This window comes from Mobula hypostoma, chromosome 11 (assembly GCF_963921235.1).
Source record: "Mobula hypostoma chromosome 11, sMobHyp1.1, whole genome shotgun sequence".
NCBI lineage: Eukaryota > Metazoa > Chordata > Chondrichthyes > Myliobatiformes > Myliobatidae > Mobula > Mobula hypostoma.
The window spans coordinates 97,674,133-97,699,632 of NC_086107.1; the positions used below are offsets into that span (position 1 = coordinate 97,674,133).

Below are 25,500 nucleotides of genomic sequence, written 5' to 3' on the forward strand. Positions count from 1 at the left end.
CATCTCCATTCTAAAAGGATGCCCCTCTTTTCTAAGGCCATGTCCTCTGGTCTTAGACTCTCCCACCATAGGAAACATCTTCTCTACATCCACTCTCTCAAGACCTTTCAGCAATCAATAGGTTTCAATGAGTTCACCCCTCATTCTTCTGTACTCTAGTGAAACCAGGCCCAGAGCCAGCAAATGCTCTTCATATGACAAATCGTTCAATCGTGGAATTATTTTCATGAAGTTCCTTTGAACCTTCTCCAGTGTCAGCACATCCTTTCTAAGCTATGGGGCCCAAAACTGCTCACAATACCCCAAGTGAGGCCTCACCAGTGCTTATAAAGCCTCAACATTACATCCTTGCTTTTATATTCTAGTCCCCTTGAAATGAATGCTAATATCACATTTGCCTTCCTCACCAATGACTCAACCTGCAAATTAACCTTTGGGGAACCTTGCACAAGGACTTCCTTAAATATACATAAAGACTTGGCCTCCACAGCTGTCTGTGGCAAAGAATTCTTGCACCTCAGATTTTTGAATTATCTTTCCACTCAGGAAATAATCTACCCTTTTATTTCTTCTACCAAAGTGCGTGACCGTACACTTCTTGACACTGTATTCCATCTGCCACTTCCTTGCCTATTCTTCTAAGTCCTACTGTAGCCCCTCTACTTCCTCAAAACTACATGCCCCTCCACCTCTCTTCGTATCATCTGCAAACTTTGCAACAAAGCCATCAATTCCATCATCCAAATCATTGACATATAACATTGAAAGAATCGGTCCCAACACAGATTCCTGTGGAACACCACTAGTCACTGGCAGCCAACCAGAAAAGGCTCTCTTTTTCCCACTCTTTGCCTCCTGTCAATTGGCCACTGGTTTATCCATGCTGGAATCTTACTTGTAATACCATTTATTAATAATACTACTTGTTAAATAGCTTCATGTGTAGCACCTTGTCGAAGAGCTTGTCCAAGTAAACAACATCAACAAATTCTCTTTTATCTATTCTGTTTGTTATTTCTTCAAAGAATTCCAACGGATTTGTCAGGTAAGATTTTCGCTTGAGGAAACCATACTGATTACAGCCTACTTTATCAAGTACCCCAAAACCACATCCTTAACAATTGACTCCAACATCAGCCCAGCCACTGAGTTAGACTAACTGGCTTATAATTTCCTTTCTTCTGCCTCTCTCCCTTCTTGAAGAATGGAGTGATATATGCAATTTTCTAGTCTTCCAGAACCATTCCAGAATCTAGTAATTCTTGAAAGATCATTACTAATGCCTCCACAATCTCTTCAGCCACCTCTTTCCGAACTTTGATGTGTGCACCCTCTGGTCCAGGTGCTTATCTACCTTCAGACCTTTCAGATGCCCAAGAACCTTCTCCCTAGTAATGGCAACTTCACACATTTCTGACCCCTGACACCTGGAACTTCCACCATACCGCTAGTGTCTTCTACAGTGAAGACTGATGCAAAATACGTGTTCAGTTTGTCCGCCATTTCCTTGTCCCCCATTGCTACTTCTGAGGCATCGTTTTCCAGCGGTCCAATATCGACTTTCGTCTCTCTTTTACACTTTATGTATCTGAAGCAGCTTTAGGTATCCTCTTTAATATTATTAGCTAGCTTACTTTTGTATCCCATCTTTTCATTCTGAATGGCTTTACTTGCCTTTTGTTGGTTTTTAAAAGCTTCCCAATCCTCTAAATTCCCACTAATTTTAGACTATTATATGCCCTCTCTTTGGTTTTTATGTTGGCTTTGACTTCTCTTATCAGCCACAATTGTGTCATCTTGCCTTTAGAATACTTCTTAAACTTCGGGATGTATATATCTTGTGCCTTCTAAATTTCTGGGTGAATTTGATCATATTATGATCACTTTCCCCTAAGGCTTCTTTTACCCTAAGCTCTCTAATCAATTCCAATTCATTGCACAACACCCAATCCAGAGTAGCAGATCCCCTAGTGGGATCAACCATGAGCTGCTCTAAAAAGACACCTCTTAAGCGTTCTAGAAATTTCCCCTCTTGGGATCCAGCACCAGCCTGGTTTTCCCAATCATCCTGCATATTGGAATCCTCCAAGACTATTGTAACATTGCCCTTGTGGCATGCATATTCTATCTCCTGAAGTAATTTGTAGACCACATCCTTACTACTGTTTGGGGGTCTGTGTACAACTCCCATCAGGGTAACTTTTTACTCTTGCAGTTCCTTAGCTCTACCCAGAACAATTCAGCACCTTCCAACCCAATGTCACCTCTTTCTAATGATTTAATTTATTTTTTTAACAACAGAGCCACACCACCTCATTTGCCTTCCTGCCTGTCCTTTTGATACAATGTGTATCCTTGGATGTTAAGCTCCCAGCTATAATCTTCTTTTAGCCACGATTCAGTGATGCCTACAACATCATACTTGACGATCTGTAACTGTGCTACAAGTTTATGTAGCTTATTCCATATACTGTGCACATTCAAATAGAACACCTTCTGTCCTGTATTCACACTTTTTGATTTTGTCTGCCTTTTACATTACAAACCATCCTGTTGACTGCAGTTTTGTCCTTGTTAGGAGTCTCCCTACACATTCCCTCTGTTTGTAAACCAGCTACCTCATCCTCATCATTCCGGTTCCCACGCCCCAGCCAAATTAGTTTAAACCACCCCCTCCCCTCAAACAACTCTAGCAAACCTGCCCACAAGGATATTGGACCCGCTTGGGAGTCCAATGATGAAATGAAAAGTTTCTAAATATCAAAAAAATTACTACAAAGAGCCGTAACAGTAAAAATACTAAATCAAATTTGTATTTGGTGTGACCACCTTTAAAACTGCATCAGTTCTCTGATGTTCCCTATCGTGCAGTTTTATAAGAAGATTGGCTGGTAGATTGTTCTGAGCATCTTGGAGAATTTGCCACAGTTCTTCTACAGACTTTGGCTGCCTCACTTGCATCTATCTCTCCAGGTAATCCCAGAGAGCCTCGATAACCAAGGCTCTGTGGAGATCATGCCATCTAAAATCACATAAAATATTTAGGGTGCCAAAGTCCTTTGCACAGTACTGTGGGCCAACTCATGAAGATCTAACGGCCATAGAAAGAAGATAATTAGCAAAAGGACCAAATGACCAGTCAGCGAGTGGCTGGGGACTGTGGTGAATGACAGGGGTGCTGGTGGAGGCAGAGCCAAAGCATCCATAGAGTCAAAGAGCACTACAGCATAGAAACAGGCCCTTCAGCCCATCTAGCCCATGCCAAATTGTTGTTCTGCCTAGTCCCATTGACCCACAGCTGGACCCTAGTCTTCCATACCCCTCCCATCCATGTGCTTATCAAAATTGCTTTTAAATATTGAAATTGAACCCACATCTCACTGGCAGCTCATTTCACCCTCTCACCAACCTCTGTGAAGAAGTTACCCCCTCAGGTTCCCATTAAATATTTCACCTTTTGCCCTTAACCCATGACATCTAGCTCTAGATTCAAGTAACTGCAGTGGAGAAAACCTGCTTGCAACCCCTCAATTTTGTACACCTCTGTGAAATCTCCCCTCATTCTCCTACAGTCCAAGGAATGAAGTTGTAACCTATTCAACCTTTCCTTATAACTCAGATCCTCAACTCCAGCAACAAATTTCCTCTGCACTCTTGCGATCATATTGATAGCTTTCCTGTAGGTTGGTGACCAGAACTGCACGCAATACTCCAAATTAGCCCTCACCAACATAGCATCCCAATTCCTGCACACAATACTTTGATTTATAAAGGCCGGTGTGCCAAAAGCTTTCTATATGACCCAATCTACCTGTGACACCACTTTCAAGGAATTATGGACCTATATTCCCAGATCCTCCTGTTCTACCACGCTCCTCAGAGGCCTGCGTTCATTGTGCAAGTCCTACCCTGGTTTGTCCTTCCAAAGTGGAACAACCTCACACTTGTCTGCATTAAATTCCTTCCGCTGTTTCTCTTTTTAGACAGTCCAGATCCCGCTGCAAGCTTTGAGAACCTTCCTCAAGTGTGACCTAACCAGACTTTTCCACAGCTGCAACGTGACTTGCTGACTCTTACATTTAAGAGTTAGAAATTCTTGTTGGGTGACAGAGGGGAGAAAGACGACATTGAAAGGACAAAAGACGTCTTTGTGGAGCCTATCAGGTGATCACTGCAGTGAGAACCAGCCTGAAGATAGGAGGCTGATACGGGAATTGAAAATGAAACTTGGACAAAGAGTCAGTGTGAGGAGGAAATGGCAATTAGTATAAAAGGGAATTCAGAAACCGGTTCAGGCATCTAAGTTGGGGATGTGAGGCTGCTTGGGAATAAATAAATGATCTTTGTGATAAAGCTGAAGGCAGAGCTGATATCCTGACTGGGGCAGCCACAAGTTCAGTGGCAACAACAGCCTGATCCCCTGTTGAAACATAGGAAATAGGTGCAGGAGTAGGCCATTCAGCCCCTCGAGCCTGCACCGCCATTCAGTATGATCATGGCTGATCATCCAACTCAGAACCCTGTACCAGCCTTCCCTCCATACCCCCTGATCCCTTTAGCCACAAGGGCCATATCTAACTCCCTCTTAAATATAGCCAATGAACTGGCCTCAACTGTCTCCTGTGGCAGAGAATTCCACAGATTCACTACTCTCCGTGTGAAAAAGTTTTTCCTCATCTCGGTCCTAAAAGGCTTCCCCTTTATCCTCAAACTGTGACCCCTCGTTCTGGACGTCCCCAACATCGGGATCAATCTTCCTGCATCTAGCCTGTCCAATCCCTTTAGGATTTTATACATTTCAATAAGATCCCCCCTCTTGAGGAGGACTTGCCACTGACTGCCATACCACCCCCCTCAGACCTTTGCCCCATACGCAGGCAAGTGACAGATCACACCCTGCCTGCCTGACAAATCAAGACTCATGATTGTTTAATGTCATTTCCAGTACACAAATCTAAAGGAGAACAAAATAATTGTTACTCTGGATATGATGCAGCAGAAAAAACACAATAAGATAAAGAACACAATAATAAAAAGCAATAAATATAAGATAGCTTATATAAATAGGTTGATGTATGTCCATAAAGTAACACCAGGCACAGGAATGTTTATTATTAAGGTGACTCTGATAGGAAGTGATGAAGTCATGGTTGGAGATGGGTTAGTGGGTGGAGGTGTTGATCAGACTTTCTGCTTGGGGTAAGTAACAGCTTTTTGTGTCTGGTGGTCCTGGCGTGGATGCTACGTGGCCTCCACCCTGATGGGAGTGGGACAAAGAGTCCATGAGCAGGGTGGGTGAGATCCTTCGCGACATTACCGGCCCTTTTCCAGCGCCTTTTATTTATGTCCTTGGTGATGGGTAGGCTGGTGCTGGTTATGTGGCAATGGGGGCGCCAACACCCCTCGATAGCATCCAAGGCAAAGCCGCTCGCTTGACAGGCAGCTATCGGCACTCCAGTCACTCCCTCCACCGCCGGTGCACCGTGGCTGTCTTCAGAGGGCTTACTGAGGCTCCCACAGGCCACAGGTTTAAGGAGGAGCAAAACAGTTTAAAGGGGACTTCTTCTTGCAGAGAATGGTGTGTTTACAGAATGAGCTGAGGGGTAAGTCTTTCACCCAACGCGTGGTGGGTATGTGGAACGAGCTGCCAGAGGAAGTGGTGGAGGCACGTTTATAAGGTTAAACAAACATTTGGAAGATTGAAGGATAGGAAAAGTATGATCCACATACCTGGAACTAGCTCAGGTAGGTATATTGGTTGGCATGGATAAATTGGGATTTTCCTTGATGCTATTGAGAGGTGTTGGCACTGCATTTGTCAGGCAGGTGGGAGAGCATTCTATCACATTCCTATTGTGTGCCTTGTAGAGGGGGAAAAGGGATTGGGGCGTCAGGAGTGAGACTGTCACTGTGGGGTGTCCTATCGCCGTCACCAATGTCTGATACCTGCTCCAGTTGTCTCTATGAATCTATAATCTATCGAGCTAAAGCAGGGATTCCCAACCTTTTTAACGCCATGGACTAAAAACATTAAGCCAGGGGTCCGTGGACCCCTGGTCTCTAACATCTTCCAATACTCTAGTCCAGCACCAAGAAGCACAGCGGGAAGCAGTCTCAATTATTCTAAACACTGGTGGTGCACAAGGTTGTGGTCTCAGCCCACGGTTCTGCTCCCTGTACACTTGTCACTACGTGGCCAGGTTCTTCTCTAACTTCATCTACAGCCAGATGACGCCACCACAATTGGCCGCAACTCAAACAGCGATAGGCCAGAGACAAAGAGTTAAGCAGCACATCGTCACGACAACAACCTTTCCCTCGTTGTCAGCAGAACCAAAAGAGCTGGTCATTGACTTCACAAAGGGAGGCGGTCCACATGCTCCTGTTTACATCAGTGGTGTTGAGGTTAAAAGCTTCAACTTCCTATAGGAGAGAAACCACCTGTCCCAGTTCAACCACGTAGACAGCACGGCCAAGAAATCTCACTGACTCCTCCAATTCTTTAGGAGGCTAAAGAAATTTGGCATGCCCCACTGTCTCTTAACAATTTTTATCAATGCAAATATCCAGTCTCGATCCATAACGACTTGGTTTGGCAGCTGCTCTATATGGAACCACAAGAAACAGCAGAGGGTAACGGACGCAGCTCAGCACATCACAGAAACCAGACTCCCTCTGTGGAACACAAGAGATTCTGCAGATGCAGGAAATCCAAAGCCACACTCACAAAATACTGCATTAGCTCAGCATCTGTGGAAATGAATAAACGTCTCGGGCCGACACTGGAAAGGAAGGGGGAAGGCACCACAATAAGAAGGTGAGGGGAGGGGAAGGAGGACAGCCAGAAGGTGATGGGTGAAGCCAGGTGGGTGGGAAAGGTAAAGGGCTGGAGAAGAAGGAATCTGATAGGAGAGGAGAGTGGATCATAGGAGGAGGGGAGGGAGGTGATAGGCAGGTGAGAATAGGTAAGAGGCCAGAGTAGGGAAGAGAAGAAGAGGAAAGGGGGAGGGAAAAAGCTTTTTTTTTAACTTTTAACTGGAAGGAGAAATTAATGTTCTTGCCATCAGGTTGGAAGCTACAGGAGGTGTTACCCCTCCACCCTAAGAGTGGCTTCATCATGACAAAAGAGGAGGCCATGGACCAACATGGCGGAAGGGGAACGTGAAGTGGAATTACAACGGTTGGCCACCAGGAAATTCCCCTTTTGGCAGACGGAGTGGAGGTGCTCGACAAAGCAGTCCCCAATATACGATGGGTTTCATCAGAGTGGAGGAGGCTGCACTGGGAGCACCGGTTAGAGTAGACAACCCCAGCAGATCAGCAGGTGAAGTGTTGCTTCACTTGGAAGGACTGTTTGGGGCCCTGACGGGAGGTGAGGGAGGAGGTGAATGGCAGGTGTAGCACATAGGCCACTTGCAGAAGTAAGTGCTAGGAGGGATATTAATGGGGAGGGATGAATGGACAAGGGAATCATGGAGAGTGTGATCCCTCTGGAAAGTGGAGAGAAGCGGGGTGAGGTAAAGATGTGTCTGGTGGTAAGATCCCTTTGGAGATGGCAGAAGTTGTGGAGTATGATGTGTTGGTGGAGGCTCATTTGGTGTCACATTAGGACAAGAGGGACTCTATCCCTGTTAAGGTAGCAGGAAAATGGAGTCAACGCAGATATCTGGGAATTGGAGGGGATGCAGGTAAGGGCAGCATCAAAGGTGGAAGAAGGGAAACCCTGTTTTCTTGAAGGAGGAGGACAGCTGCAATGTCCTGGGAACAGACGTGGCAGAGACAAAGGAACTGAGGAAAGGGAATAGCATTTTTACAGGAGACCAGGTGGGAAAAGCGGTCAAGATAACTGTGGGGATCAGCTGGTTTATAAAAGATGTCGGTAGACAGTTTGTCTCCGGAGATGGAGACAGAGAGATCAAGAAAGCGGAGGAAGGTGTCAGAAATGGGCCAAGTGAAGTTAAGGGCAGGGTGGAAGTTGGAGGCAAAGGTGATGACATTGCTGCACTCAGCATGGGTGCACAAAGCAGCACCGATGCAGTCATCAATGCAGCGAAGGAAGAGTTGGGGAGCACTCCCCTCTATGGACTGTCTACACTTCTGCTGCGTCATAATCAAAGACCCCTCTCCCATTAGGCAGGGGGAACAAAAGCCCGAAAGGTTCGCGGACACCTTCTTTCCCGTTGTTATAAGCCTATTAAATGGCTCCCTAGGATGATACAATGGACTGTTTACCTCACATTCTACCTCATTATGATCTCGCACCTTATTGTCTACCTGCACTGGTTTCTCAGTAGCTGTAAACTTTATACTGTTATTCTGTTAACTTGCTCTACCTTAATGCACAGTGTAGTGATCAGATCGATCTGTCAAACGGTATACAAGACAAGTTTTTTGGGTTATGTGTGACAATAATAAACCAATTCCAATTTGATGGAGACTTCACTGAGATGCACAGAAATCAAAAACAAAATATTATTCGCGTATCTGACACCGAACAACCAAAACAAATGCTCTAAACATGGGAAACAATGGATTCGCCTAACAGGTCAGGCAGCATTTGTAGAGAGAGGTACAGAGAAGACGTTTCCAGGCAAAACTGGGAAAGAGAGAAGGCTAGTTGGCTTTAAGTTTTTTAGAATAGGTGAGGGAGAGCTGGGTGGAACAACAGAGATACCTCTGATTGGGTACAGTTGTCACAGGATAGGCTGTTAATGTGGCCACCCGGTGTTGGGGCAATAAGTTGGAGAGAGAGAAAGACGTTGGAAGTTTTTCAATCTGAGGGCTGTTAAGTTGCCAGAACGTAAAGGGTGTAAAACCTGCAATGCGCAGACCTGTTGGACTTGTCCAGTGGGTGTTGATGGAGTGACTAACTGGTGGATTGGCCAGTTCCGGATCAGACTGAGAAGACAAAGTTATGGACTTTGAGTTCAGAGGCTGCAAATTTCCTCAAGTTACATCGGCCCATACTGGAGGAGGCCCCAGGCAGGAAGGTCAGAGCGGAAGTGCCCTGGAGAATTAAAGTGTTGGAAAACGGGAAGCTCTGGGTTCCCGCTTCACACGGAATGGAAGTGTTCTGCAAAGAGTCTACCCACCCTCGGTTTGGCTTCTCTGGTGTAGAGAGTGTCCACATTGTGAACACTGAATACTGTGCCCTGGACAGGAAAGGAATCACGGGTTTACCCGGAAGGACTGTTTTGGTCCCTGGGTGGTGCAAAGAGGTATGAAGCCCAGTGTGGCATCTTCTGAAGTGGCATGGGCTTTAGAAGAAGGATGTTGCTGGAGATGGAAGAACAAACCAGCAGGCATCAAGGGAACAATCTGTGTGAAGTGTTGAAAGGGGGAGGAAATGGAAGTTTTGTCTTGTGGTAGAACTTCATTGACAGTGGGAGAGATGCTGATGGATCACCTGTTGGACCCTCCAAGAGGACCACAACCTTGTCGTTGGGTTTGAAGGCTTCCATGCCTCAATGATCCAGACTCCAGAGAGCTACGTTGCCTGGAGTCAGGGTTTTATGCCTTGGCTCTTGGTAGGGTCACCCTTGCCAATCAGGTCAAAGGGTAGAGGCCAGACTAAGAGTGGTTCACTGGTCCTCTCAGGTTCAGGGGTTTACTTAGGACTGACAACCCTGACTGGTCAAACAGAACCTAAAAGCATAGACAATAGACAATAGGTGCAGGAGTAGGCCATTCGGCCCTTTGAGCCAGCACCGCCATTCACTGTGATCATGGCTGATCATCCACAATCAGTATCCAGTTCCTGCCTTCTCCCCATAACCTTTGATTCCTCTATCTTTAAGAGCTCTACCTATCTCTTTCTTGAAAACATCCAGAGACTTGGCCCCCACTGCCTTCTGAGGCAGAGCATTCCACATATCCACCACTCTCTGGGTGAAAAAGTTTTTCCTCAACTCCGTTCTAAATTGTCTACCCCTTATTCTTAAACTGTGGTCTCTGGTTCTGGACTCCCCCAACATCGGGAACATGTTTCCTGCCTCTAGCGTGTCCAATCCCTTAATAATCTTATATGTTTCAGTCAGATCCCCTCTCATCCTTTTAAATTCCAGTGTATACAAGCCCAGTCACTCCAATCTTTCAACATATGACAGTCCCACCATCCTGGGAATTAACCTTGTGAACCTACGCTGCACTTCCTCAACAGCAAGAATGTCTTTCCTCAAATTTGGAGACCAAAACTGCACACAGTACTCCAGGTGTGGTCTCACCAGGGCCCTGTACAGCTGCAGAAGGACCTCTTTGCTCCTACACTCAATTCCCCTTGTTATGACAGCCAGCGTGCCATTAGCTTTCTTCACTCCTGCTGTACCTGCATGCCTGCTTTCATAGGTTGGACAAACTTGGGTCATTTTTCTCTGGAGAGACGGAGGCAGAAATTGTGAAGGATCTTCTGTTGGATACTCCAACAGGACCACAGCCTTGTCATGGTTTGGAGGCTCACATGTCTCACATGACTCTGTGAGCCACATGGAGAGGATATTGATGGGCTCACAGAATGCATCACTGATTACATCAACTTCTGTGTGGACTGCAATGTTCCGACAAGAACTGTCCTTTGTTATTCAAATAAAAAGCCATGGGTGACAAAGGACATTAAACATAGAAACATAGAAAATAGGTGCAGGAATAACCCATTCGGCCCTTCGAGCCTGCACCGCCATTCAGTATGAACATGGCTGATCATCCAACTCAGAACCCTGTACCTGCCTTCCCTCCATACCCCCGATCCCTTTAGCCACAAGGGCCATATCGAACTCCCTCTTAAATATAGCCAATGAACTGGCCTCAACTGTTTCCTATGGCAGAGAATTCCACAGATTCACCACTCTCTGTGTGAAGAAGTTTTTCCTAGTCTCAGTCCTAAAAGGCTTCCCGTTTATCCTCAAACTGTGACCCCTCGTTCTGGACTTCCCCAACATCGGGAACAATCTTCCTGCATCTAGCCTGTCCAATCCCTTTAGGATTTTACACGTTTCAATCAGATCCCCCCTCAATCTTCTAAATTCCAACGAGTATAAGCCCAGTTCATCCAGTCTTTCATCATATGAAAGTTCTGTCATCCCAGGAATCAATCTGGTGAACCTTCTTTGTACTCCCTCCATGGCAAGGATGTCTTTCCTCAGATTTGGGGACCGAAACTGCACACAATACTCCAGGTGTGGTCTCACCAAGGCCTTGTACAACTGCAGTAGTACCTCCCTGCTCCTGTACTCGAATCCTCTTGCTATGAATTCCAGCATACCATTTGCCTTTTTCATCGCCTGCTGTACCTGCATGCCCACTTTCAATGACTGGTGTATAATGACACCCAAGTTTCGTTGCACCTCCCCTTTTCCTAATCGTCCACCATTCAGATAATAATCTGTTTTCCTGTTTTTGCCACCAAAGTGGATAACCTCACATTTATCCATATTAAATTGCATCTGCCATGAATTTACCCACTCACCTAACCTATCCAAGTCACCCTGCATCCTCTTAGCATCCTCCTCACAGCTAACACTGCCGCCCAGCTTTGTGTCATCTGCAAACTTGGAGATGCTGCATTTAATTCCCTCATCTAAGTCATTAATATATATTGTAAACAACTGGGGTCCCAGCACTGAGCCTTGCGGTACCCCACTAGTCACTGCCTGCCATTCTGAAAAGGTCCCGTTTATTCCCACTTTTTGCTTCCTGTCTGCCAACCAATTCTCTATCCACATCAATACCTTACCCCCAATACCGAGTGCTTTAAGTTTGCACACTAATCTCCTGTGTGGGACCTTGTCAAAAGCCTTTTGAAAATCCAAATATACCACATCCACTGGTTCTCCCTAATCCACTCTACTAGTTACATCCTCAAAAAATTCTATGAGATTCGTCAGACATGATTTTCCTTTCACAAATCCATGCTGACTTTGTCCGATGATTTCACCGCTTTCCAAATGTGCTGTTATCACATCTTTGATAACTGACTCCAGCAGTTTCCCCACCACCGACATTAGGCTAACCGGTCTATAATTCCTCAGTTTCTCTCTCCCTCCTTTTTTAAAAAGTGGGGTTACATTAGCCACCCTCCAATCCTCAGGAACTAGTCCAGAATCTAACGAGTTTTGAAAAATTATCACTAATGCATCCACTATTTCTTGGGCTACTTCCTTAAGCACGCTGGGATGCAGACCATCTGGCCCTGGGGATTTATCTGCCTTTAATCCCTTCAATTTACCTAACATCACTTCCTTACTAACATGTATTTCCCTCAGTTCCTCCATCTCACTGGACCCTCTGCCCCCTACTATTTCCGGAAGATTATTTATGTCCTTCTTAGTGAAGACAGAACCAAAGTAATTATTCAATTGGTCTGCCATGTCCTTGCTCCCCATAATCAATTCACCTGTTTCTGTCTGTAGGGGACCCACATTTGTCTTAACCATTCTTTTTCTTTTCACATATCTATAAAAGATTTTACAGTCAGTTTTTATGTTCCCTGCCAGTTTTCTCTCATAATCTTTTTTCCCCTTCCTAATTAAGCCCTTTGTCCTCCTCTGCTGGACTCTGAATTTCTCCCAGTCCTCAGGTGAGCCACTTTTTCTGGCTAATTTGTATGCTTCTTCTTTGGAATTGATACTATCCCTAATTTCCCTTGTCAGCCACGGGTGCACTACCTTCCTTGATTTATTCTTTTGCCAAACTGGGATGAACAATTGTTGTAGATCATCCATGCGATCTTTAAATGCTTGCCATTGCATATCCACCATCAACCCTTTATGTGTCATTTGTCTGTCTATCTTAGCTAATTCACGTCTCATACCTTCAAAGTTACCCTTCTTTAAGTTCAGAACCTTTGTTTCTGAATTAACTATGTCACTCTCCATCTTAATGAAGAATTCCACCATATTATGGTCACTCTTACCCAAGGGGCCTCTCACGACAAGATTGCTAATTAACCCTTCCTCATTGCTCAATACCCAGTCCAGAATAGCCTGCTCTCTAGTTGGTTCCTCGACATGTTGGTTCAAAAAACCATCCCGCATACTTTCCAAGAAATCCTCTTCCTCAGCACCCTTACCAATTTGGTTCACCCAATCTATATGTAGATTGAAGTCACCCATTATAACTGCTGTTCCTTTATTGCACTCATTTCTAATTTCCTGTTTAATACCATCTCCGACCTCACTACTACTGTTAGGTGGCCTGTACACAACTCCCACCAGCGTTTTCTGCCCCTTAGTGTTATGCAGCTCTACCCATATCGATTCCACATCCTCCCGGCTAATGTCCTTCCTTTCTATTGCGTTAACCTCCTCTCTAACCAGCAATGCTACCCCACCTCCTTTTCTTTCATGTCTATCCCTCCTGAATATTGAATATCCCTGATTGTTGAGCTCCCATCCTTGGTCACCCTGAAGCCATGTCTCTGTGATCCCAACTATATCATATTAAGGACATCCTGAACGCTAAAAAGAGGGCATTTAGAGATGGAAATAGGGAGGAGCTGAGGGCAATACAGAGGGACCTGAAAGCCAGGATCAGGGAGGCTAAAGACAGATACAGGAGGAAGCTTGAGTGGAAACTCCAGCGGAACAACATGAGAGAGGTCTGGAGGGGGATGAGGACCATCGCTGGATTCCGGCAAACTAGCAACAGAGGAGCTGAGGGCAGTGTGGGCAGGGCCAATGAACTTAACCTGTTCTTTAACAGATTTGACATTGTGACCCCTGTCCATCCCCCACATGAGCCATCTGTTGTCGGCTCCCAACCAGCACATATTCCACTCTCCCCTCCTACCCCTCCTCACAGTCCCCCACCCTGCTCTCATGACTATACCCCTCCCCTACACGAAACCACCACAGTGGGCTTCACAGGCTGAACAGGTGAGAAGACAGCTGAAACGTCTCAACCCAAGCAAGGCTGCAGGACCGGATGGTGTCAGTACCAGGGTGCTCAAAGCCTGTGGCCCTCAGCGATGTGGAGTACTTCACCACATATTCAACCTGAGCCTGAGGCTCCGGAGGGTTCCTGTGCTGTGGAAGACGTCCTGCCTCGTCCCTGTGCCGAAGACGCCGCGCCCCAGCGGCCTCAATGACTACAGACTGGTGGCATTGACCTCCCACATCATGAAGACCCTGGAGAGACTTGTTCTGGAGCTGCTTCGGCCTATGGTCAGGCCACACTTAGATCCCCTCCAGTTCGCCTACCAGCCCCGACTAGGAGTTGAGGATGCCATTGTCTACCTGCAGAACCGTGTCTACGCCCACCTGGACAAGCCAGCGAGCACTGTGAGGGTCACGTTTTTTGACTTCCTCCAGTGCGTTCAACACCATCCGCCCTGCTCTGCTGGGGGAGAAGCTGACAGCGATGCAGGTGGATGCTTTCCTGGTGTCATGGATTCTTGATTACCTGACTGGCAGACCACAGTACGTGTGCTTGCAACACTGTGTGTCCAACAGAGTGACCAGCAGCACTGGGGCTCCACAGGGGACTGTCTTGTCTCTCTTTCTCTTCACCATTTACACCTCGGACTTCAACTACTGCACAGAGTCTTGTCATCTTCAGAAGTTTTCAGATGACTCTTCCATAGTTGAATGCATCAGCAAGGGAGATGAGGTTGAGTACAGGGCCACTGTAGGAAATTTTGTCACATGGTGTGAGCAGAATTATGTGCAGCTTAATGTGAAAAAGACTAAGGAGCTGGTGGTAGACCTGAGGAGAGCTAAGGTACCGGTGATCCCTGTTTCCATCCAGGGGGTCAGTGTGGACATGGTGGAGGATTACAAATACCTGGGGATACGAATTGACAATAAACTGGACTGGTCAAAGAACACTGAGGCTGTCTACAAGAAGGGTCAGAGCCGTCTCTATTTCCTGCGGAGACTGAGGTCCTTTAACATCGGCCGGACGATGCTGAGGATGTTCTACGAGTCTGTGGTGGCCAGTGCTATCATGTTTGCTGTTGTGTGCTGGGGCAGCAGGCTGAGGGTAGCAGACACCAACAGAATCAACAAACTCATTCATAAGGCCAGTGATGTTGTGGGGATGGAACAGACTCTCACGGTGGTGTCTGAAAAGAGGATGCTGTCTAAGTTGCATTCCATCTTGGTCAATGTCTCCCATCCACTACATAATGTACTGGGTGGGCACAGGAGTACATTCAGCCAGAGGCTCATTCCACCGAGATGCAACACTGAGCGTCATAGGAAGTCATTCCTGCCTGTGGCCATCAAACTTTACAACTCCTCCCTTGGAGGGTCAGATACCCTGAGCCAATAGGCTGGTCCTGGACTTATTTCATAATTTACTGGCATCATTTACACATTACTATTTAACTATTTATGATTCTATTAGTATTTATTATTAAATGGTGCAACTGTAACAAAAACCAATTTCCCCCGGGATCAATAAAGTATGACTATGACTCAATAACCCGGAGAGCTACGTTGGCCGGAGTCAAGGCTTTAAGCATTGGCTCATGGTAGGGTTACCCATGCCAAACAGGTCAAAGGGTAGAGGCCAGACTAAGAGTGGTCCACCAGTCACTCTGTCAGTGAGACGTGATAAAAATTTAAAGGTACATAGTAGGCAAGATAGAAAACGGGTATCTTTTTCCCAGGTTTGAATGTCTAATACTGGAGGCCATGAATCTAAGGTGAGGGGAGGAAAGTTGAAAGAAGATTTGTGGGACATATTTTTTCCACAAGGAATGATGAAATGGCAGGAGAGAGATGCACAAGGGACTCACTGGGATATTGGGAAGCAACACTACATATGGAGACAGAGAAACTGAGTGACAAGAGATAGAGGGAAGGAAAGATTTTAGATGAGGTGAGAGACGTTGAGAGACAGTTGTTTGAGGAGGAGAGACTGGAGACAAACAAGAGGGAAATTTGGGAAGTAGGGAGGATTATTTCTGTTGCAAGAGGGCACTAACCATACAGTTGTTCAATCCCATAGACGTCATCTTGAGGTAGTTGATAATTCCGTACATCTCCGGCGGGACCCTGGTAGTAAGGCTTCATTATCGATTGTCCTGCAGAGGAGTGGCTGAGGCCAACTGCGTGTCCGAACTCATGGATGGCAACAGCAAACAGGTCTGTACCTTTTTCACCTGGGTTACAAGGACCAAGGGATACACAAATCAGAATGGAGGTTTCACCCTGAATCAATGTGACCATCTTCATACCTGTACCTGGGTTCTATGATCCCACAAGGAATTTACTCTTTACCAAGCATATGTTGTTTTATGTTGGAAGAAATCAGATAGGTAGACAACCATACACAGGTGGACAAGGCAGTTAAGGAGAGGTTCAGAACCCTGTCCTGCATCCGTCAGGGAATTGAACAATACAGACTGGGATGTTTCACCTGGACGAGATGTTGGTGAGGCTGCACCGTGTGTACAGTTTTGGCCGTCATCCTACACAGCAGCTGGAAAGCATGCGATGAAGATTTACGGGAATGTTGCCCGAGTTACAGGGAGAGGTTGTGAATGTCAGAGATGGAGGGGCAAACTTATCGATGTGTATAAAATCGCGAGGGGCAGAGCTAGGGTGAATGCGCACAGACATTTTCCCAGGGGACGAGAACCAAAAATCTAAAAGGTCGTAAGTTTAAGGTGAGTGGTGAGAAATTTAAAATGGACCTCGGGGGAGCTTATTTACTCAGGTACAGCATCAACATGTAAAAGGCACTCGGACAGGTAAATGGATGGGAATGGTTTAAAGTGAAATGCAGGCTTAGATGGGAAGAATGGCTAGTATTGAAGAGTTGGGCCGAAAGGCCTGTTTCTGTGCTGTATGACTCATTGACCCCAACTATTAAATGAAGGTATTGTCCTCCCTGCCCACTATACATCCCATTTGCCACGATGGCTACCAGTCCTGGTAGTTTCCTACCCTGCAGTGAATGTAACACAATGGCTGTCCAGGGAGACCTTGCAGTCAGACACCCCAGAAATGACCCGCTGCCCAGAACTGGGAATGGCCATCCTGGCTGAGCCTAAGAGTAGACAGACCATGAAATTCCCCGTCAGATCCACCCTTCCTTTTCACTGGAGACCAAACGCCAGTCAAATCATGAGAAGCAGCCATTTCAAGGGCTCAAAGAGCAGAGACAACTTCTCATCTGCTTTGGTAGATGGGTCCGCCTAGGCTCACGAAACTACAGCAGACAGGATGTCAATTAGCTAACCCAGAAAGTGGGAGGGCTCCAGTCGTGGCCCCCCTTCCTCACCAGGTAACTGAACAGAATCATCACGCGTCTGGACTCATGCCGGAAGCCATTTACTGTACGCTATGGAATTTCCAAGCAAGTTTAAGTCGTGTGACCGGCTCCCGAGCAGGGCGGGCAGGAGAACAGGCTGACCAAGGGAAGGTTAGAAACAGAGAAAACCTACAGCACAATGTAGGCCCTTCGGCCCACAATGCTGTGCCGAACACGTACTTACTTTAGAAATTACCTAGGGTTACCGTAGCCCTCTATTTTTCTAAGCTCCATGTACCTATCCAGGAGTCTCTTAAAAGACATTATCGTATCCACCTCCACCACCGTTGCCGGCAACCCATTCCACTCACTCACATAAAAAACTTAACCCTGACATTTCCTCGGTTGGTACAACTCCATACATGACAGCCAACCTGGTGGGCTTCCCAAAGTGAACATCACCTGGCTTACACCTCCACCATTCACATCCTTCCCACAGTCAGAACCATCCCCTCCACCCACTGGGGGCAGTATCACAGGAGGTAACCGTGCCCCTCGCACAGCCAACGCTTGCTGTTGGGAGTCGCCTGTCACCCTGAAGGCAGCTCCCCCCGCCAGAGAGAAATCTCATGAGGGCACGCCCCAGGGGTGGGTGAGATTTACGTTACAGGTATCTCTATAAGAGAGCGAGTCACAGCTTAGTGATTGGCACAGACGGACCTGTCACATTCCAGGAAAATCGGAACCTCCTGCTGCGGAGGAAATCAACAAACCTCCTCTGGATCTTGGTGGCAAAAGCTAGGTAGACATCATGGAGGCCTGCAACTGGTTTAAGACATCTGACAGGAAGTACACAGCATAGTCCCGTCCAAAGCTCCAGCCAAGTGCTGACCTTTGTCCACAACCCTTGCCAACTCTCCAACCCGGCCTCATGGACTTCCTCAGCAGATACCCAGGGAGATCAGTGGTAGGGAAGTCATGGAGTCATACGAAAGCAAGCTCATCCATGCCCGTCCAGGCTTCTTCTGACACCTCATTCCATATAAGCACCACCAGCTTCCTATTAAATGTTTTTCCTCTCTCCTTAATCCTCAGCCCTCAATCAGTGGAAAAGATTTAGAGGGACAGGACTGTTCAACGCTTGGGAAGGTAAGGGTTAGATCAAAGAAGGTCAGTATGGTTTTTACTTTTCCACTGGGAGACCCATACTGATCAATTTGATCAAATTTTTCAAAGTAGTAACAAAATACTGTATAATGCTCAGCTCAGCGCAGCTGATGCAGTCTCCAGCTGAAGACTTTTATACAAATTGGTGTCAATGACACTAGCAGAGAAAATAACGGTCCTGCAGAATGGAAATAGGGGAATTAGGCAGAAGGTTCAAAAGCAGGATGTGAACTCTGGTTTTCTCCTGGCACCTGCCCAGAAGGCCACAATGGCAAACCAGTTCTGTAGAAAGATTTGCCGAGAACAATCACGGTCAGAGCCACGATCGCCCGCATCATATGACATGGCACATAACGATGGCTCCTGGTACCACTTGGTAGTGAGAGTATGGCTAGACTAGGGAAGGCGAACGTGTTCCTGAAGAGCTGCGGGAGGAGGGAGGTCACTGAATGTGTCCCTGGGGAGCTGGGAGAGGTGGGAGGTAGACGTATGTTTCCCTGAGGAGCTGGAGCAGCAGGGAGGTAGGGGTATGTGTCTCTGAGGAGCTGGGGTAGGTAGGAGGTGGATGTATGTGTCTCTAAGGATCAGGGAGAGGTGGGAGATCAATGTATGTGTTCCTGAGGAGCTGGGGCAGGAGGGAACAGTTCAGGTTCTTGAGTCATTGGGATCTCTCCTCGGGCAGGGGTCCAGAGGGTCAGGTTGCACCTGAGCTGGAAGGGAACCGATATCCCAGATGAGGAGAATTACTCGGTATATGCAGGAGGATTTAAGCTAGTGTGGCAGGGGGCTGGGGAGAGGGGGTACCCAGAGCAGTAGTGTGGTAGGTGAGGAAATTGAGGCAAAGTAAAGTAAAGTAAAACACTAAAGTGAACAAGCCAGCGGGGACAGGACAGGAGCGAGAGAGGTTGAGGGAATAAACAGCATTTATTTTCATGCAGGAAGCCTGACAGGTGAGGCGGATGAATTCGGGACATGGGACTGGGATATTATTGCTGGTTCGGAGATGGGCAGGACTGGCAGCTCAGTGTTCTGGGATACGGATGCTACCAGCAGGGTGGAAGTGGAAGGAGAATTGCATTTTTAATTAAGGAGGTTATCACGGCAGTAGTACTTAGAGGGGATATTCCTGGAAGTTCATCTAGTGAGGCTTATATGAATGGAATACAGAAATAAGATGAGGGGGGTGTCATTTTCTTAGGATTGTACAATAGGATCCCCAATAAACAGCACAAATCAGAGAAGCAAATACGTAGGGAGATCTCTGATAGGTGTGCAATAATAGTGTTTCAGTAGTAGTTGATGTTAATTTCCCCAAAATCGACTGGCTTTAGGACTTGGATGGGGTGGATTTTGTTAAGCACATTCGCAAAAGTTTTAACCAGCTGTGCTATGTAACGGATCTACCAGAGAGGAGGGAAACACTTGACTCCCTCTTAGGAAATAAGGCAGGACATGTGACTGATGTGTCAGTGGGGGATGCAGTTTGGGTTGACCGTCCATAATTCTGTTAGTTTCTAAATAGTGATGGAACACGTTTTGACTGGTCCAGAAGTTAGTCCAAAGTTGAGCAAAGGCTACTTCTGCTGCTTTTGGAGAGGAGCTTGTAAAGGTTGACTGGGGGAGGCTGTTTGCAGGCATAGAAACATCTGGCTAGTGGGAGGCTTTTAAAAACGAGGTGGGGGAGTTCAGGGCTGACGTATTCCTTTCCGAGTGAGGGAGTAGGGATAATGAGTTGGATGATCAGCCATGATCATACTGAATGGCCTACTCCTGCACCTATTTTCTATGTTTCTATGTAATGAGACTCTGGTCAGGGAAAAGGAGGAGGTCTGTATTAGGTGTAGGAAGTAGAGATTGTGAATGCTTTGAGGTGTATGAGGTTTACAGGTACATATACTGTAAGAATGAACCTAGGAGGGCAAAATGAGGGCATGAAATAGCTTTGGCAGATGAGGTAAAGGGGCATGCTATAAGGTATTCATTCATTATGTGCCGTGCCATATCACATGGACGATCATCGTCTTTCCATAACCATGATTGTTCTTGGCAAATTTTTCTACAGAAGTGGTTTGCCATTGCCTTTTTCTGAGCAGCATCTTTACAAAATGGGTGACCCCAGCTATTATCAATATTCTTCAGAGATTGTCTGCCTGATGTCAGTGGTCACAGAACCAGGACTTGTGATGTGCACCAGCTGCTCATACGACCATCCACCACCTGCTCCCATGGCTTCACGTGACCCCGATCTGGGCGGGGGGGGCGAGCTAAACAGGTGCTACACCTTGCCCAAGGGTGACCTGCCGGCTGGCAGAGGGAAAGAGCGCCTTGCACCTCCTTTGGTAGAGACGTGTTTCCACCCCACCAAATGGGTAACAATAGCAAATGGGTAACAAAGGAGGGAACAAGCCTTCTTAAGGATCAGTGTGGTTGTCTATGTGTGGAGCCACGAGAGACAGGCAGGCCTTAAAATGAATACTTCTTGTCAGTGTTTACTGTGGAGAAAGTCATGGAACCTAGGGAATTCAGGGAAGCAAATACTGAAACATACAAAAGAGGAGATGCGGGCAGACTTAAAGCATATAAAGGTGGATAAATTCCTGGGATCTGACCAAGTGCATCCCAGGACATTGTGGGAAGTAAGAGAAGTAATTGCTGGGGCCCTGGCAGAGACATTTGCATCATTGTTAGCTACAGATAAGGTAACTGAGAGAGTGGTTAACACCATACCATTATTTAAGGAGGGCTGCAGAGCCAAGACAGGGAGCTCAGTGAGCTGATATCAGTGATGGGAAAGAGAAAGTGGTAGAGGAGGGGACAGTTCAAATGCTTAAAAGACATTTGGATCACTATTCCCTCTAAGTTGCGCATCTGTGTGACCATGTGGTAACTGAAATGCTCCCACGCACATAGCCTTCATTGCCATGCAGCTGGAATTGTCTTTTATGTAGTGTTTTATTCAAGTGCCACACAGTTTTCAGGCCATGTAAAAACATGCTGGTCCACGCAACTGTATAAAAAATTAGAGGAGATGTTGATTTGGACAGTTGCACATATCAGAAAGGTTTAGTGGGATTTGGATCAAACGTAGGCAGATGGAATTAGCCTCGGTAGCAAGTTAGTTAGCATGAACCTGTTACTGTGCTATACAACTTTACGTACGAACCTGCATGGCTGGTCTAAAAAGGTTAGATTCAAGGTAATTTGTTAAAGTGGACTCAAAGTTAGCTGGATACCAGTCGAGTTGCTTTTATACCCAACACCAGCAGTGGGACAGAGACTCTTCCTGCTTGTCACACATATTAACCAGTTAGATATGGATGTCAGAGCCGTGGTTAGTAGGTGCGCTGATGACATGATAATTAGTGGTGAGGACAGGTGGAAATTATTATCTGAACTGATCACTGTGTATGTTGGGCAGGTGGAATTTAATCCAGGTTCGGAAGAGATTATACATTTTGGGCATTCTAAAAGGGAAGGATATATCCAATGAACAGCAGGCTTCTTGGAATTACTAAGGAACAGAAGGACCTATGTGTACGAGTCCTGATAGTGAAAGCAGAGGTAGATAAGGTAACGAGGAATACCCTGCCTTCACTATCCAGGCAGAGAACATTCAAGTAGAGAGACTGTGGTGCAATTTTGTAAAACGCTGGGACACGATGTCCAGTTCTGGTCATCACAGGAAGGGTGTGAATACACAGGAGAAGGTATAATTGGATATTATTAGATATTAGATAGTGCTTAGTGCGCATGCGCCAGTCGTGCATGCAGCCTGGTACAGCCGTTCCGATCTATTCTTTTACTTTCTTCTTCTTACTTTTTAATTTACGTTAAAAGATAATGTAACACGGTAACACGTTTTTTTCTCACGGTAACACGTCGAAGCTGCACCCTCTCTAACATGCTGGTAGAGAGAGTTTTATTTGGGTTTTCTTTAGCGCTGGAAATGGTTACATGCCGACACGCGGGACAGAAGCAAGGTCACACTGTGTATTTCACGGACCAGCAAATCCCGGCCGGCTTAGCTAACAGAGCGGCGGACACCTCTGCTGAAATCCGGAGGAAAACACACAGAGGATGCAGAGGGGGATCTCAAAGCCGAGGAAAGAGGACCGGGTCGAGACAATAGAGACTTTTGGAGAAGAGGAGTTCGGTCGGTAATACTGTTCCAGCTGACCGGAAGTGTACTGAGAGTGGTAAGCGTAAAGGAGTTTTGTTCTTACTGTTCTGGCTAACAACGGATGGTGCAATCCGGGGTATATTATGATCGAGGAACGTGTTTGCAGACTGGATATTGAACTTTTTACTGTTGGACTTCGGCCACATTCCAGCGTGATACAACACTGGCGGCACGGGAGGTCGTTCCTGCCTGTGGCCATCGAACTTGCAGCTCCTCCCGTGGAGGGTCAGACACCCTGAGCCAATAGACTGGTCCTGGACTTATTTTCCATCTGGCATAGTTTGCATTTTGTTGCTTGATTGTTGGGGTTTTTTTTATTGCTATATTTACGCTCTATTCTTGGTTGGTGCGGCTGTAACGAAACCAAATTTCCCTCGGGATTAAAGTATATCTAATATCTAATAATATCTAATAATAATAGCTAATGAAATGCCTGTTTCACTGCCGCTGCTACTATGTGATCCAGAATCTCCGGAGGGGAAGGCCGCGAATCCTCGGCTTTGCCTGTTGCTCAGCAGCCGGGCTGGGGTCAAAGTGCTCGGCAGAGATGGTGCTCAGTGCTCAGTGTCGGAGGGCTGGTCGGAGGCTCGAAGCTTTCGGACGGACTCAGAGTCGGCTGCGGTCGGGTGCTTCCAATACATCGGCAAGTTGGCGGTGCTTGGGGGTTCATGGCAGGGGGAGTTTCTCCCTTCTACCGTCTGCGTGAGATGATGGGGCTATCGGGACTTGAGACTTTTTTTTACCGTGCCCATGGTCTGCTCTTTATATAATTATGGTACTGCTTTGCACTGTTGTAACTATGTGGTTTTGTCAGTTTTAGTCTTGGTTTGTCCTGTGTTTCTGTGATATCTTTCTGGAGGAACATTGTATCATTTTTAAATGCATGCATTTCTAAATGACAATAAACGAGGACTGAGTGTCCTCATAATCTAATCTAATCTGGAAAGAAAAGGTGCCGAGGAGAGTCACCAGGATGTAGACTGGGATCTGGGATGGATTGTTTCCATTATGAGGAGAGGATGAACAGACTGAGTTAGTTTTCATTGGAGCAGAGGAGGCTGATAGAGGTTCACACAATTATGAGTGGCACAGAGAGCATTGACGGAAACCTTTTCCCTCGACAGAGTTGTCCAAGACGAGAGAGCGTCGGTTCGATGTGAGAAAGAGGGAGTTTAAGAGGAGATCCAAGGAAGTACCTTTTCTGGAATGCACTGCCTGAGCAAGTAGTGGAGGCAGAAACTCTCACAGCATTTAAAAAACATTTGGACGAGCACGCGAATCCCCAAGGCACTGTAGGCTACAGACAACATACTAGTAAATGTGATTTAATAAGTACTTGATAGTCAGCATGGATAGGATGGGATGAAAGGTCTGTTACTATTTCCCACAGAATACCGTAGCTATATCTTTGTTTCGATTTGGGTGTTATCCTTTTGTTCCAATACCGATAGCTTGAGCCTTACAAATCTTCCCTTTGCTCTTGCCGTCCTGCCACCCTGCAGCTGGCAGGGTCTGCTCCCCCATTTCTCCCGTACTGATGAAGGGTCCTTAAACTGAAAGGCTGGCTCAACTTCCCCCCCCCCCCCCCGATACCACTTGACCAGCTGGGCACTTCCACTACCCTCCCTGATGGTTTGTGACTTCTGGCATCTGCTCCAGCTCCACATCCACTTGGAGTTGCCTTGCAGAACCTCCTATCCCCTTCTGCACAAGGGTAGTCAACCGTGCCTGATGAAGTGCAATTACAGGATGATGTAGAGGGGATGTGCTTGATTTATAATCAATACAGTCCTCACTCAGAATAGAGGGGCGCCCTTTTAGAACAGAGATGAGGAGGGATTTCAGAGAGTGGCGGATCTGTGCATTCATTGTCACAGACGGCTGTGGAGGCCAGGTCTTTACGTATATCTAAGGCAGTGATTGATAGGTTCTTGATTAGTCAGGGCATGAAGGGTTACGGGGAGACTGGGGCTGAGAGGAAAAAAATGGATCAGCCATGATGAAATGGCAGAGCAGAGTCGATTGGCTAAGTGGTCTACTTCTGCTCCTACAGTATATCTTAAAGTCTTCTGTAGTGAAAGGACCTGACCACTCTGCTATAGTTCCTAGCCCTTTCGGGTAGTTGGACCTGGTGGTGAAGGAGACAGTGGACCATCTTATGGTTTACAGAAATCTACTGTAGTGGCATCAGCGCTGGACTGTGGGGTGGGAGGGCCCGAGTTCGAATCCAGCCGGTTCCCCTGCACACTTTTTATCCGTGCTGGGTTAAGAGCTGGTGATCTCTTTGAAAAAAAAAATCACCCGGCAGAAGGCAATGGCAAACCACTGCTGTAACTTGCCTCGTACGCGATTTCCCACTACATCACTACGTCAGAGCGGCGTGGGAGGAAGTCGTCCGCTAACTGGAGAAATACCGGATGCGACGTACCTTTCCTTTCCTATTCTACATGTAACATGTGCCTTGGTTACCCACAGAGTGTTTGATGGGACAACGAGGCCGGGGGTCCCAACCTGGGAGCCATGGACCCCTGGGTTAATGGCGTAAAAAAAGGTTGGGAACCCCTGACAGAGTTTTTTTGACTGGGCAGTGATGCATGGACCGCCCTCTGTGCACATGCTTACGCTGGGATGATACTTACTGTTGTAGGTCCAGGTCTCGTCTTCATCAAAGTGGGTATCTCCAGATATCGGATAATCCCCTGGGAAGAAGGCATGCGCCAAAGTGCCCCCCGCTCCATCAAATGGGTATGCATCACCATGTTGAGATCTCCCAAACTCAATGAGGATGTCTACATCCCCACTCGATTGTTGGAACTCCAAAGGTGAGGCGTTGCTCCACACCCAGAAGGCGTAGTGTAGCAGATTAGTAATTACCTCCTGACGCAGGTCAGCTACTTGTGGATACTTATTGATCCTGTGGGAGAGAGGACGAAGAGTTGGGATAGGCAGTTTTAAAGGCA

At 46.7% G+C, this 25,500-nt stretch overlaps 1 protein-coding gene and 1 long non-coding RNA gene across 2 annotated transcripts in view; one reads left to right on the top strand and one right to left on the bottom strand.

Annotated features, from left to right (window-relative positions):
- The window catches only part of LOC134353979 (matrix metalloproteinase-17-like), a 59,530-nt gene that overhangs the window by 13,286 nt on the left and 20,744 nt on the right, over positions 1 to 25,500 (bottom strand). Inside the window, exons 4-5 of the mRNA XM_063062597.1 lie at positions 25,180 to 25,454; positions 15,923 to 16,099 (exon numbers count right to left, since the gene is read on the bottom strand). Coding sequence (XP_062918667.1) covers positions 15,923 to 16,099; positions 25,180 to 25,454 — 452 coding nt within the window. The remainder of the gene's footprint in view (positions 1 to 15,922; positions 16,100 to 25,179; positions 25,455 to 25,500) is intronic.
- The window catches only part of LOC134353980 (uncharacterized), a 50,138-nt gene continuing 46,755 nt past the window's right edge, over positions 22,118 to 25,500 (top strand). The window contains exon 1 of the long non-coding RNA XR_010019705.1: positions 22,118 to 22,556. This is a non-coding gene — a long non-coding RNA (uncharacterized LOC134353980). The remainder of the gene's footprint in view (positions 22,557 to 25,500) is intronic.